The 14,190-nt window shown below is 37.6% G+C and overlaps 1 protein-coding gene across 2 annotated transcripts in view; it reads left to right on the top strand.

Annotated features, from left to right (window-relative positions):
• Traf5 (TNF receptor associated factor 5) overlaps positions 1-10,170 on the top strand; it is a 42,868-nt gene extending 32,698 nt beyond the window's left edge. For both annotated transcript variants that reach the window (XM_021729191.3, XM_078022771.1), the window contains exons 8-11: positions 2,570-2,662; positions 5,045-5,185; positions 6,556-6,724; positions 7,647-10,170. In XM_021729191.3, coding sequence (XP_021584866.2) covers positions 2,570-2,662; positions 5,045-5,185; positions 6,556-6,724; positions 7,647-8,224 — 981 coding nt within the window. In that variant the 3' untranslated portion in view covers positions 8,225-10,170. The remainder of the gene's footprint in view (positions 1-2,569; positions 2,663-5,044; positions 5,186-6,555; positions 6,725-7,646) is intronic.
• The last annotated feature ends 4,020 nt before the right edge of the window (positions 10,171-14,190 follow it).

Here is a 14,190-nt window from a genome sequence, read left to right on the forward strand (position 1 = left end):
GGGATGTCTTTTTTTTTTTTTAATATTTTTTAGCTGTTGATAGACACTTATTTAATTTCCTTATATGTGGTTCTGAGAATCGAACCCAGCGCCTACACATGTGAGGCAAGCACTGTACCACTACTGAGCTGCAACCCCAGCCCTAGAAGATGTCTTTTTTTCTTCCTTGCATTCTATTCTGAAACTCACTTGGTGAGTCCATTATACTCATTGATTTCATTTAGGATGTATAAGGACATAGAATTTTGAGAACTTTGAGATTAGGCTTCTCCAGAGAAGCAGAACTTAATATAAATACACACACATGGGGTAGAATTTGTTTTAAGGAATTGGCTCCTGCAGTTGTGGGGGTTAGGCAGGCCAGTGATCTGGAAACTTGCACTGGAATTTCTGTGTTGTAGTCTTTAGAAGCAGTGCTTCTTCAGGAATCTTAATTCTTTGCTGGTAAGGCCTTCAATTGATTGGATGGGACCCATCCACATTGCACATGGGTAATATTCACTTAAGGTCTACCAATTGTGTTAATCACAACTACAAAAATACCTTCACAGCAACACCTAGATGAGTTTTGACCAAACAATTAGGCACCGTAGCTCAGTCAGGTTGACACATAATATTAACCATCATAGTAATAATTTCTAATTCTGGCTCTACTTTCTTCATCACCTTTTGGAACCTTCCAGCATCCCATCATTACAAATCTTGGTTTTATGGTACTTCTATATATCACCAATTATTTTGAAGAAAAGTGATTTAAAATCATGTTTAAAATTTATTTTATAGATTTTTTTATTGCTTTGAAAATTTATCTTTACATTTGTTACTTTTTAAATGCCTTCAAAACAATTCTTCAATAAATTATGTATCAAATTAAAAATAAAAGAAAATGGAGTCTGATCTCTACTTCAATTCTTTAAACAGATTTCAAATGGATCAAAGTTGTAGACATTTAAATATATCTTGCTTGCTTTGTATTATCATTCCAGGTTTTCTGAAAATCTAAATCCAAAATAAAGTTTATTTAAAAAATTCTAAAAATACTAGAAAAAAGATGAGTGGATTTTTTTTTTTGGAGGGGGAGGTACTGGGGATTGAACCCAGGAGTGTTCTACATCTGAGCTATATCTCAAGCACTTTTTACTTTTTATTTTGAGACAGAGACTCACTAAGTGGCTGAGACTGGGATTACAGGTGTGTGCCTTTACACCAGGCTGAATTTTTTCATTCCCTAAAATAAAGAAGCCCTTTCTTAGATGACTAAGTACAACATCAGAAATCATCTTTTTTGGGGGGTGGGATCACTTAACCACTGAGCCACATCCTCAGTCCTTTTTCATATTTATTTAGATACAGGGTCTCATATAGTTGATTAGCATCTTGCTAAATTGCTGAGGCTGGCTTTGAACTCAAGATCCTCCTGCCTCAGCCTCCTGAGGATCCTCCTGCCTCAGCTTCCTGGGATTACAGGTGTGTACCACCACCCATGGCCCAGAAGTCGTCATTTTGATAAATTTAATCACAAATATTTAAAACTTCTGAGTGTGTTGGATTTCTAAAATACCATAAATAATAACGTTAAATGGCAAACCACAAATTTGGAGAGGAGGGAGAATCTCCAACATGACTAGACCAAAAAAAAAAAAGGGAGTTGTTTTCTTTATTATACAAATAATTATTACATATGAATAAGTTATTCAACTTAATAGGAAAGTAGGCAAAGGAAAAAATGAGCAGTTTCAGGAAAAAAAAATCCAGTTAACTGATAGATGTAAGAAGAGGTGCTCAATTTCACTCTTACATAAATATAACAGGAAATATAATTTCACCATCAAATTGACAAAGACTAAAAAAATTATAGTATGTAGTTGTTTTCAAGGGTAGTTTTATTATATCTATGAAAATTAGAAATGAACCCAAGGCTGAGCATATAGTTCAATTGGTAGAGTGCTTGCCTGACATGCACATGGCCCTGGGTTCAATCCCAAGCATCACACACATACACACACACACACACACACACACACACACACACACACAACACACACACAAAGAACCCATATATTAACCCTGCAATTCTTCTACTAAGAATTTATTACAGAAATCTTTTCTTAAGTGTACAGTGATCACACACATATACAAACACACACACACAACAGTGCATATTATAGCATTGTTTATATAGCAAATTCCCCAACACAACAACCTTTGAGTTTATCAATAAAGGACCAACTATATAATTATATATTCATATTTTAGAATATTATGCATCTCATAAGCAGAATGAGATAAATAGAAAAAAAAGAAATAGCATCTAATTTATGCTATATATAGGGTAAAGATTCTCTGTGTAAGTAAGTTTAAGATTGCCTCATGGGTACTATAGAACCCCAAAGCTGGAAAAGAGACTTGGTGGAGTCAGTTTTCCAGCAACCCACCTAGAGAGGGTTGCATATTTAAACTCTTATAGCAAGCAAAGTTGCTAAGCTTCTGCATTAGCAAAATATTCCACTGCTTTTCTTATTTTTGGAGCCTCTCAGTCACTGGACTTCTTTTTCTCTTAATCTTGAAGGATAAGCGGGGGAACCTGCAGGAGCATGAACATTCAGCCTTGCGGGAACACATGCTTCTGGTTTTAGAAAAGAACTTTCAATTAGAAGAACAGGTAAGTCTTCACGAATTCACAGATAAAGGGAGGCCATGGAATTGCTGGGGTTTGCCTGTTTTATCTTGCTACTTTTACATTCTTCTCTGTTCAGTATAAGTTATTTGGAGATAGATGTTTTTCTACCAGTGGCCAGACAGGCTCATAGGATTATAGAACCTTAGGACTGGAAGGTAATTTTGAAATCTTAAGGTACAACCTCCTTATTCAAGAGATGATGTAACCAAGCTCAAAGAAATGTTGATGTGTTTGTAACTGATAGGTGGTAGAATTCAATCTCAAGTCCATCTCTTCTGACTTTAAATCCAGTGTGCTTCATGGTGTACTTTTCAGCCTCACCATATCCTATTCACACACTTTTCAGTTCTTACCTGGCATGCAGTAGGTGTTTAATGGTTTTTTTTTCTTCCCTCTCTCTTTGACATACTTTGACATACTCTATTTAAGCTCTGAGTACAGTGCCTGGTACATAATAAGCATTAAGTGGAGGCAAGATGCTAGAAGTGGTGGCGGTGAAGGCTCATGTGAATGGGATGACGAGGTAGCATGGAGAGACATTCTGAGGTTGAAAGGGATTGCTGTAAACTTGGAAGGTGGGGAACATAGGAATTATTATTAATAATTATTAATGAGATGGACTCCACAAGAATAGGAGAAGGTTAGAAGTGATGGCAAGGAGAAGGGATGCTGACTTTGCTTTCGTTCTAAGTAGAAATCTGCCCCAGTGGTCTACAAAGAAGATTCTGAGGCCCAAGGTCAAGAGCTTGTTATGATAGTTTAAGCATGCATTCATCAGGCACACATGCAGTGCCTTCTGTGTGCCAGGACTGTGCTAGGCCCTGGTGATAAATGAATGAGATATAGCCTCAAGAAACAGTTTAGTGGAGTAAAAGGAACAAAACAACAACAAAAGCAAATTGTAAGAATGGTAAGGATAAGTTATACATAGGAATGTAGATAGAGTGTTGTGGAATGTAGATAGGGTTATCTGAGTAGATAGTATTGGTCAGGAAATATTTCTGAGAAGATGTACCTTTGAATGGCAGCTTAAAAAGCTGCCAACTTAAAAAGTTTTAGATGAAGATGGAAGTGTTTGAGTGAGCAGGGCCTGATGGGAACTAGGAGTTGTGTAATCTTGATGGCCAGGTTAAACTTAGGTTCTGAATGGGCATGAGCCCAAAAGCATAGCCAGGGGCAGATCAAGTAGGGGGCCCAGTGTAACCTGTAAAAGAAGAACACACAATTTAAGTGGGGAAGGCATGAGATCAGATTTGTCTCTTAATATTATTCTGGTCACAGTATGGAGCATGAATTGACTAAAGACAAGGAAAGCATTCATGCATTCATTTATTAAACAAATATTTATCAAGCACCTACACCCATTCAGTCGCTGGAGTTACAGTGGACTGTGAAATCTTCATCAATCCAGTTCCCACAGAACTTCCTGGTATATGTCAGGGTAGAAGGTGTAATGTAGGCCCGGTTAGGAAGCTGTTTGTCACAGCTCAGGTGAAAAATAATGAAGGTTGAAATGAGAGGAAGTGAGAAAAGGTTTTAAGAACTTTTTTGTTTGTAGTCTTCTGTTTTAGGAGTTAAAAGTTGGCAAACATTCCAGATTGAATGGATGTGAGGATAAGAGAAGGGTTGTCTAGGATTGCTTTTAAGTTTCTGGTTGTTTCCCTCAAATAGATTACAAATTCTAAGTAAACAGACTACTCATTTGTTTTGCCTACTACTTCCTAGTTCATATGCTGGGAGGGTTACTTAAACCCTCTTCTGTTTTATCTTCTTAAAAAAAAGTGGAACAAATATTTGCACCTTAACTTATAGGGTTCTTTGAAGATTAAAAGAGCTAATAAATATAAGGGTATGATAGAAATTGGGAAGAAAATGCTTTAAACATTACTAAAATATAGCAAAAATTACTTTAAAATCATGTACATATAATATATAATATAAATTACATATACGTTAAATATTATGTATATAATACATAACTTATTTATATACATATATGTTATTTATGTTACATATGTTATTATTACATATACGTTATATATTATATACATAATATATAATGTGGTATGGTGATCAGTACTCTGGTTGTTTAGTAAGTGTGTACTTGAATGGGTGAAGTGAACAAGTTCAGTAAATTCAGCTAAGTGATGTCATTTTATTAGATGAACCATCATAATAGGTTAAGTATAGAACAAGCTGATGAGAAATTCTGTGGGTCCGATTTTTAGAAACCACCTGCAAATGTTTTCCTAGAATTTATGTATGTTTTTCCTAGAAACACATTCTTAACTGCAAGGACTGTTTTAGCCAGAATGTATACATTTTAATGACCTCATTTTTTCTCATTCACATTCCTGTTACTAGATTTCTGACTTATATAAGAGCCTAGAACAAAAAGAAAGTAAAATCCAGAAGCTAGCAGAAACTGTAAAGACATTTGAAAAGGAATTCAAGCAGTTTTCACAGTTATTTGGCAAAAATGGAAGCTTTCTCTCAAATATCCAGGTGAGAAATGGCCTTTTTACTCAATGCAAATATCTGGCTTTTTTTTTTTGAGCTTTTAAAGTGGAAATAATTTTAAATATATAGATATACGATAAGAATAAGATGGTGCAAATAACATGTCCTCTGCCCAGATTTGTCCATTGTCAATGTTTTGTCCCATTTGCTTCATTTGCACCTTTCCCCCTCCAGCAAGTGTGTGTGTGCACACACGTGTGTGAGTTTGTTCTTTCTGAACCATTGATAATACACTACAAAAATTACAAACTTTTACCTCTACGTGCTTCAGTATTTACTTCCTAATAAAGATCATCTTTTTCATAAGCCCACCACATGTAGAAATGTCAAAAATTTAGTTTTTATATAATACTTTCATATAACTTAGGGAATTAGGGTTTTAATTAATGTTGGGTGAGTATTATTTTATTTCAGATTCTTTGAGAGCATCTGTAGTTCTGCATTTTGTAGGGAACAAAGTGAAACTATTCCCTTGGAGAGAAAATGCTTTAAGCATCATTAAAATATAGAACAAAATTACTTTGTAAATCATGAATGTTAAATAATCACACATGGATTCCTAATGAATAATGTCTTCATCATGATTAAAAATTCAGAGTGAAAGATTTCAAGACATATAGAATGATTAGTATATTTGAAATCTAGTTTATCCCAGAAAACCTAGAAATCTAGGCCATATAATTTTCATACTTAGTCAGCATATTTAATTTGTGTGTGTATATTTACATATACATATATTTGCATGTTTATGTGTGTATAAATATTTGTGTCCAGGAAAAAAGTAATCCATTATATGTTACTTTCTCAATTCTGGTATTGGTTTAATACAAAGACCAACCAGTTAGAATGAAGGCACTTAGGACAAGGTCGTTTTATTTAATCCCTTTCACCCAAGAGAACAATCAAAGGTCTCTTTAGGCCTTCAGTTCCACTTGCAGTGCTCAGGCCGGAATAGGTGGGTCTGTTTGCAGGACTCTCTGACTTCTAGCAGAGCAGGAGTGAATCTAGAAAGCAGCATCTAAGAGAAGGAAGTGATAAGGCAAGAGTAGAGACAACCAGAGAAAGACATATAAAGATGGGTTAGAGAAACAAGCACAGAAAAACTGGAGGAGGAGTAAAAATTAAGAAGAAAGGTTCAAAGATTTGGAACAGTAGTTGGGATAAGAGAGGAGGAGGAAGGTAATTAGGAGCTTGTCTCTCTGAAGTCCTCATTGAGTTTTCTGAATTGTGTATTTTTCATTTCATTAATTGATTAAGTAACAAATGTTTTGAGTTGAAAAATTTTAATCTCAACACATCACTAGAATATTGACTTAAAAGTTATTTTAACGTTATGATCCATTTTCTGCGGAAAGGTTCTTGCCAGTCACATGGACAAGTCTGCTTGGCTAGAAGCTCAAGTGCGTCAGTTATTACAAATGGTTAACCAGCAACAAAATAAATTTGACCTAAGGCCTTTGATGGAAGCGATTGATACGATGAAACAGAAAATTACCCTATTAGAAACCAATGATCAAAGATTAGGTATGTCTAATATTTTACTTCTCTTTTGGTGATTCATTTATCGGCATGTATGCATGACATAAGCAAACATCTTGTAGAATAATCACATCTCTCCAGGATAAATAATGGCTGAATTTATTATTTGTAAAAAAAGGAGTGTGAGATTCTGGCTGCTCAGGCAAAAATGAGGGAGGCTTGAATGGGGAGTGGAAACAGCAAGGGGTAGAAATGGGCCAGGAAATTCCAAGAACAGGGAGTGGTGATTTTTAAGGAGAGTGGAAAATGAGAAAGTTAAGGGAGAATGTGATAAGATGATTTTTAGATGTCAAAAAACCAGAAGAGTTTGGCTATTTAAAAGAGTTCTGATTAGAAGAGTATGGGACTCACCATGTCAATTCTTGCTATGCAAATGCAGTATTTGATCTACACTTTGGCAAGCCTCTTAAGAGTACACATTCTTAGCAAGGCGTTCGTGCCTGAAATCTCAGTGACTCAGGAAGGATGAGACAGGAAGATCATGAGTTCAAAGCCAACCTCAGCAAAAGGTCCTAAGCAGGCCCTTAGCCAGGCCCTAAGCAACTTTGCAAGACACTGTCTTAAAATAAAAAAAAAAATTAAAAAAGGACTGGATATGGCTCAGTGATTAAGCCAAGCACTCATGGGCTCAGTCCCCAGATTAAACACGCACACACACACACACACACACACACGTTTCTTTGTATATGTGTGTTTTACGTGTGTGTTTTGTTTTGTTTGCAAAACAAGACTTACTGTTCACTGAGTTAATATTATTAATATAAGTGGTTCATTTATGGGCATTGAATTCAGACCATCGTTAGGAGTCAGAATGTTATTGTTTCTCTTCAGGTAATAAAATTCCACTTTGGGCAAATTTTAAAGAAACTTCTCAGGCGATGAAACCTTTTGTTTGTTTCCTTTGCAGTTGTTTTAGAAGGGGAGACTAACAAACATGATGCACACATTAATATTCATAAAGCACAGTTGAATAAAAATGAAGAGCGATTTAAACTGCTGGAGGGTGCCTGCTATAATGGAAAGCTCATTTGGAAGGTGACAGACTACAAGATGAAGAAGAAGGAGGCAGTGGACGGGCACATAGTGTCCATCTTCAGTCAACCTTTCTACACCAGCCGCTGTGGCTATCGGCTCTGTGCCAGAGCATACCTGAATGGGGATGGGTCTGGCAAGGGAACCCACCTGTCCCTGTACTTTGTGGTGATGCGAGGAGAGTTTGACTCACTCTTGCAGTGGCCATTTAAGCAGAGGGTAACTCTGATGCTTCTGGACCAAAGTGGCAAAAAGAACCACATAATGGAGACCTTCAAAGCTGACCCCAATAGCAGCAGCTTTAAAAGACCTGATGGGGAGATGAACATTGCATCTGGCTGTCCCCGCTTTGTGGCTCATTCCACTTTGGAGAATGCGAAGAACACCTACATTAAAGATGACACCCTGTTCTTGAAAGTGGCTGTGGATTTAACTGATCTAGAGGATCTCTAGTTCACTGTTCCTGGGGTGATAGGAAAACTTCTTGGGTTCTAAAGCATGGTTCACTTGATTATCATATTGAGCTGGACTTCACTCAATGTATTTGGCTTTTTGCCTTTAATGTTTAAAGTCAGTTGAAAACGTCTAAATGCTGTCTTTTTACATTCTACTCTGGTGAAGTTTGTAATTTAAAAATCCTAGAATGTCCTATTTATATTTTTATATCTCACGAAAGATGGTAAGTTTCTTGAAAACCAGGTCTGGGGCTTATCTCTTTTGCTGGTGCTTAGTGCGGTGTATCAGACACTCTACAGTATTCAATGTTGTTGAGGGCACAGAAGTATTAGAATTCCCAACTGAAAAATATTTTTGTATTTATTGTTTGGACTGTTGATTCTATCTCTGACCTTAAGACTGGAAAAGCCCTCTTTTCAAAGGTAGGCTGTTCCAGTTAAGTAGTGCATGACATAATTAGAAGTCAATATAATAGGCCCAGTTAGGACCCGATTTTTCATTTAAATACTAAATTTTGGGAAATTACTGCACTCTTAAATGTTTTCATGAAATTCACCAAATCTGCATAAGAACTGGTAAATGGCATAAACATTTTCATTCTTCTTCTTGAAGTAAACCAGAAAGCATTACATATTGTGTGTGTATGTGTGTCTGCACACGCACATGAATGTATAGAGAGCTAGCCAGCTAAAGTGAAGATTTTATTAGGGTCTCTAATGTCACAAATGTGTAAAAGGAATTTAAAACCTAAGGAGAAAACCATTAAAATTTCGAGTGGCAGAAGTACTCCCAATCCAAAACTGATTGCTGAAAATAGTATCTCCTTTTTCTTTTTGGAGACCTTTTGAATTTATAAATTGGTATAAAAATGGGCATTTAGTCAGCTTGTGAAGTTTCTTTTAGAGTCCTGAGTACTTTGCAAAGAACAGAAATGATCATATTCTTATACTTTTATCTGTATAGACCTAAGGGTGTATATATAAATCAAGATGAGTCCTTATTACTTTTGATAAGCATGACTTTAACAAAAACTAAAATACTGTTTTCCTGATAAGAAACAAATTATTACGCCATTACCATTGCTCATATGTGGGCTGGCTCTCCTGAGCATGTAAGGACAAATTACATGACCCAGTGGTCACTGAAGAGCAGCTCACTTGGGTGATGGCCATGCATCTTACACTTTCTAAAGAAGAAACATGATTAGGCTTATGGGAATAACGGGAATCTTACTCTCTTCTATGGTACTTCCAATATACTAAAGACTCCTATTACAGGAATCACTCCAAAGGATTAAATTTAATGAAAAAGTGCACAGTGGAAAGAACTGTAGTGAATGAACTCTAATATAGTTAAAGGTCTACACATCACCTCAGACAAACTCAGGATGCATTCTGTAGCCCACAATGCCAGACCCAGAGGTTTCTGCATGTTTGTTCTGTTTTTAATCATGTCCAAGGTCACTCTCTGTGTCTCCGTTGAGTACCAGGTCATTTTGTTGTAATTAGTTTTAAGCAGCTGATGTCGAAAACATTTAAAAGTGAATTTGTCAAAGTATTACCTATCTTATGCACATAAAATTCTTCTATGCATATAAAATATGTCATGGTTTGCTTAGCAGTTCAGAGTCCCTTAATCCCTGAAATAGTGATTAAGTGATCATAGATTAAGGAATAAAAAGTACACCTTTTTCAGAAGAGCTGTGTTTTTTTAAAAAGTGAATTCTTGTAATCTAATTTTCCTCTCTTATGGTCTGAACTGTTTTTATTCTGTATAAACAAGACTTAAATTTTTATTTTCATTTTTGTCTACTGTCAGTTTTTGATGAAGAAAAAAACAATATTCTAGACATAATACTGGAGTTAACATCCTTGAAAAAGGTTTATAAGGATCACAGTAGGATGGGAGATGGGGGAACATATTAAAACATTTTTTTAAAAGTATATTGGCAACTAGTTTTATTTTATTTTTTGTTGTTGGTAGTTCAAAACATTACATAGTTCTTGATATATCATATTTCACACTTTGATTCAAGTGGCTAATGAACTCCCATTTTTACCCCGTATACAAATTGCAGAGTCACATCAGTTACACTTCCATTGATTTACATATTGCCATACTAGTGTCTGTTGTATTCTGCTGCCTTTCCTATCCTCTACTATCCCCCCTCCCCTCCCCTCCCCTCTTCTCTCTCTACCCCCTCTACTGTAATTCATTTCTCCCCCCGTTATTTTTCCCATTCCCCTCACTTCCTCTTGTATGTAATTTTGTATAACCCTGAGGGTCTCCTCCCATTTCCATGCAATTTCCCTTCTCTCTCCCTTTCCCTCCCACCTCTCATCCCTGTTTAATGTTAATCTTTTCTTCTCATGCTCTTCGCCCCTACTCTGTTCTTAGTTACTCTCCTTATATCAAAGAAGACATTTGGCATTTGTTTTTTAGGAATTGGCTAGCTTCACTTAGCATAATCTGCTCTAATGCCATCCATTTCCCTCCAAATTCTATGATTTTGTCATTTTTTTAATGCAGAATAATACTCCATTGTGTATAAATGCCACATTTTTTTTATCCATTCATCTATTGAAGGGCATCTAGGTTGGTTCCACAGTCTTGCTATTGTGAATTGTGCTGCTATGAACATTGATGTAGCAGTGTCCCTGTAGCATGGTCTTTTTAGGTCTTTAGGGAATAGACCGAGAAGGGGAATAGCTGGGTCAAATGGTGGTTCCATTCCCAGCTTTCCAAGAAATCTCCATACTGCTTTCCAAATTGGCCGCACCAATTTGCAGTCCCACCAACAATGTACAAGTGTACCCTTTTCCCCACATCCTCACTAGCACTTGTTGTTGTTTGACTTCATAATGGCTGCCAATCTTACTGGAGTGAGATGGTATCTTAGGGTGGTTTTGATTTTCATTTCTCTGACTGCTAGCGATAGTGAGCATTTTTTCATGTACTTATTGATTGTATGTCCTCCTCTGAGAAGTGTCTGTTCAGGTCCTTGGCCCATTTGTTGATTGGGTTATTTGTTATCTTATTGTCTATTTTTTTGAGTTCTTTGTAATACTCTGGATATTAGGGCTCTATCTGAAGTGTGAGGAGTAAAGATTTGTTCCCATGATGTAGGCTCCCTATTTACCTCTCTTATTGTTTCTTTTGCTGAGAAAAAACTTTTTAGTTTGAGTAAGTCCCATTTGTTGATTCTAGTTATTAACTCTTGTGCTATGGGTGTCCTATTGAGGAATTTGGAGCCTGACCCTACAGTATGTAGATTGTAGCCAACTTTTTCTTCTATCAGACGCCGTGTCTCTGATTTGATATCAAGCTCCTTGATCCATTTTGAGTTAACTTTTGTGCATGGTGAGAGAAAGGGATTCAGTTTCATTTTGTTGCATATGAATTTCCAGTTTTCCCAGCACCATTTGTTGAAGATGCTATTCTTCCTCCATTGCATGCTTTTAGCCCCTTTATCAAATATAAGATAGTTGTAGTTTTGTGGATTGGTTTCTGTGTCCTCTATTCTGTACCATTGGTCCACCCGCCTGTTTTGGTACCAGTACTATGCTGTTTTTGTTACTATTGCTCTGTAGTATAGTTTGAAGTCTGGTATCGCTATACCGCCTGATTCACACTTCCTGCTTAGCATTGTTTTTGCTATTCTGGGTCTTTTATTTTTCCATATGAATTTCATGATTGCTTTCTCTATTTCTACAAGAAATGCCGTTGGGATTTTGATTAGCATTGCATTAAACCTATAGAGAACTTTTGGTAATATCGCCATTTTGATGATGTTAGTTCTGCCTATCCATGAACAGGGTATATTTTTCCATCTTCTAAGATCTTCTTCTATTTCTCTCTTTAGGGTTCTGTAGTTTTCATTGTATAAGTCTTTCACCTCTTTTGTTAGGTTGATTCCCAAGTATTTTTTTTTTTTGAGGATATTGTGAATGGAACGGTTGTCCTCATTTCCATTTCAGAGGATTTGTCACTGATATACAGGAATGCCCTTGATTTATGCGTGTTGATTTTATATCCTGCCACTTTGCTGAATTCATTTATTAGCTCTAATAGTTTCTTTGTAGACCCTTTTGGGTCTGCTAGGTGTAGAATCATGTCATCTGCAAATAATGATAATTTGAGTTCTTCTTTTCCTATTTTTATCCCTTTAATTTCTTTCGTCTATCTAATTGCTCTGGCCAGTGTTTTGAGAACTATGTTGAACAGAAGTGGTGAGAGAGGGCATCCCTGTCTTGTTCCAGATTTTAGAGGGAATGCCTTCAATTTTTCTCCATTCAGAATGATGGTAGCCTGAGGCTTAGCATAGATTGCTTTTACAATATTGAGGTATGTTCCTGTTATCCCTAGTTTTTCTAGAGTTTTGAACATAAAGGGATGCTGTACTTTGTCGAATGCTTTTTCTGCATCTATCGAGATGATCATATGGTTCTTATTTTTAAGTCTATTGATGTGGTGAATAACATTTATTGATTTCCATATATTGAACCAGCCTTGCATGGGCCTGTTCCAGGCGCGGACGGCAGCTCTGCTCTGCTCCTACTCCAATTGGGGTGACATGACTACCACGCTGGCGGGTCGCTGGGCCTTTTCCGGGTGTGGGCAGCGGCTCTGCTCTGCCCCTCTGGCTTGATGACAAAGTGAGAGAGACTCGGGTGTATGTGACTCACTTTCTTTACCAGGAGACCAAGTGTTTCTGTCGCCGCTGGTATAGATGAAGTTATCTCCTCCACTGCTTTCTGATGATATCAGATCTCTGCCATGTTGGTATACCATGCAAATTGCAGCATTTCGTTCCCTTTGCTGGGTGACCAAAGCAACGAGTGAGTCCTGACCGGCCCTCACAAGCCCCATCTCAATCCTGTTGCTACTGCCTATGAAGACTCGGTTGGTATTTACCTCCACAGTATTCAGTAGGACCCGGACCGAGAAGCAGTTTCCGCAGGTTCTTTAGCCCTGGGCCAGAGCAGTTCCGGGAGCCGGAATTTGGCCGCTCTGGGCTTGGTGTATGTTCTGATAGGAGCAGGCTCCAAGAAGCAGTTTCCGCAGGTTCTTTAGCACTGAGCCTGAGTAATTTGTCTGTGAGTCGCAGGCGAATGGCAGCCTGAAATTACCTGTTCTATAGCTGAATGAACTGCGCTCAGTCGAAAACGGTGACGTCAGCTCTCCAAGATGGTGGCCACTGGCTTCCTCTATGTTCTGACCGGTGTGGAGAACCAAATTGGACCACTTCCTTCCCCAGTCTCAAACCCAGAATTCAGCACTGAGTACAGTGATTGCACAGGTGGCAGGAGCCCACAGAATCTGCAGCGCTGTATCTTTGCATTGCTATCTCGTCGTTTCCCAGCGCGCACCGCAGACTCTAGCTGAGGGGCGATTTGCTGAATAACCCTCCGTGTGGACAAATCGCTCGCAGTTAAGCCCCCGTAGCTGATCCTCGTGCGATGAAAATCCTTCCTCTAGGTTTTGGAGCACCCCAATTTTGCTGGAAATTCCTAACAAGATAGCTTTTAGGACGAGTTCTAACTCGTCATTCTCCCGCACAGTGATGCGGTACACGGGGGTGATGCACTTCCTTCGCCGCCATCTTCCGGCAACTCATATTAATACATATTGACTAGTCTGAATTCTGACCAAATGTGACATTTTTAGAGAAATAAGAGATGGTCGCAGCTGGATTCAATATAAGTGCCAGTCCTAAATATAATAAGATAGCAAGATACAAATCTTTCATGGGGTCCCTGGACAATCAGTACACAACACTGACTACCTTGTCTCTCTTAGAAAGTGGTTGGAGACTTGTGTCTCAATCATATAAGAATTCTGAGCTGGAGATAAAGATTTGATGGATGCACAGGAGGGGACCTTGGGAAAAACACATTTTATGGGAGGAAGAAGAGAAGCCTGCAGAGCATCTGGAGAAGGAATTGCCAGAGATAAGAGAAGTA

The sequence above is a fragment of the Ictidomys tridecemlineatus genome, chromosome 10 (genome assembly GCF_052094955.1).
Source record: "Ictidomys tridecemlineatus isolate mIctTri1 chromosome 10, mIctTri1.hap1, whole genome shotgun sequence".
NCBI classification, from domain to species: Eukaryota; Metazoa; Chordata; class Mammalia; order Rodentia; family Sciuridae; genus Ictidomys; species Ictidomys tridecemlineatus.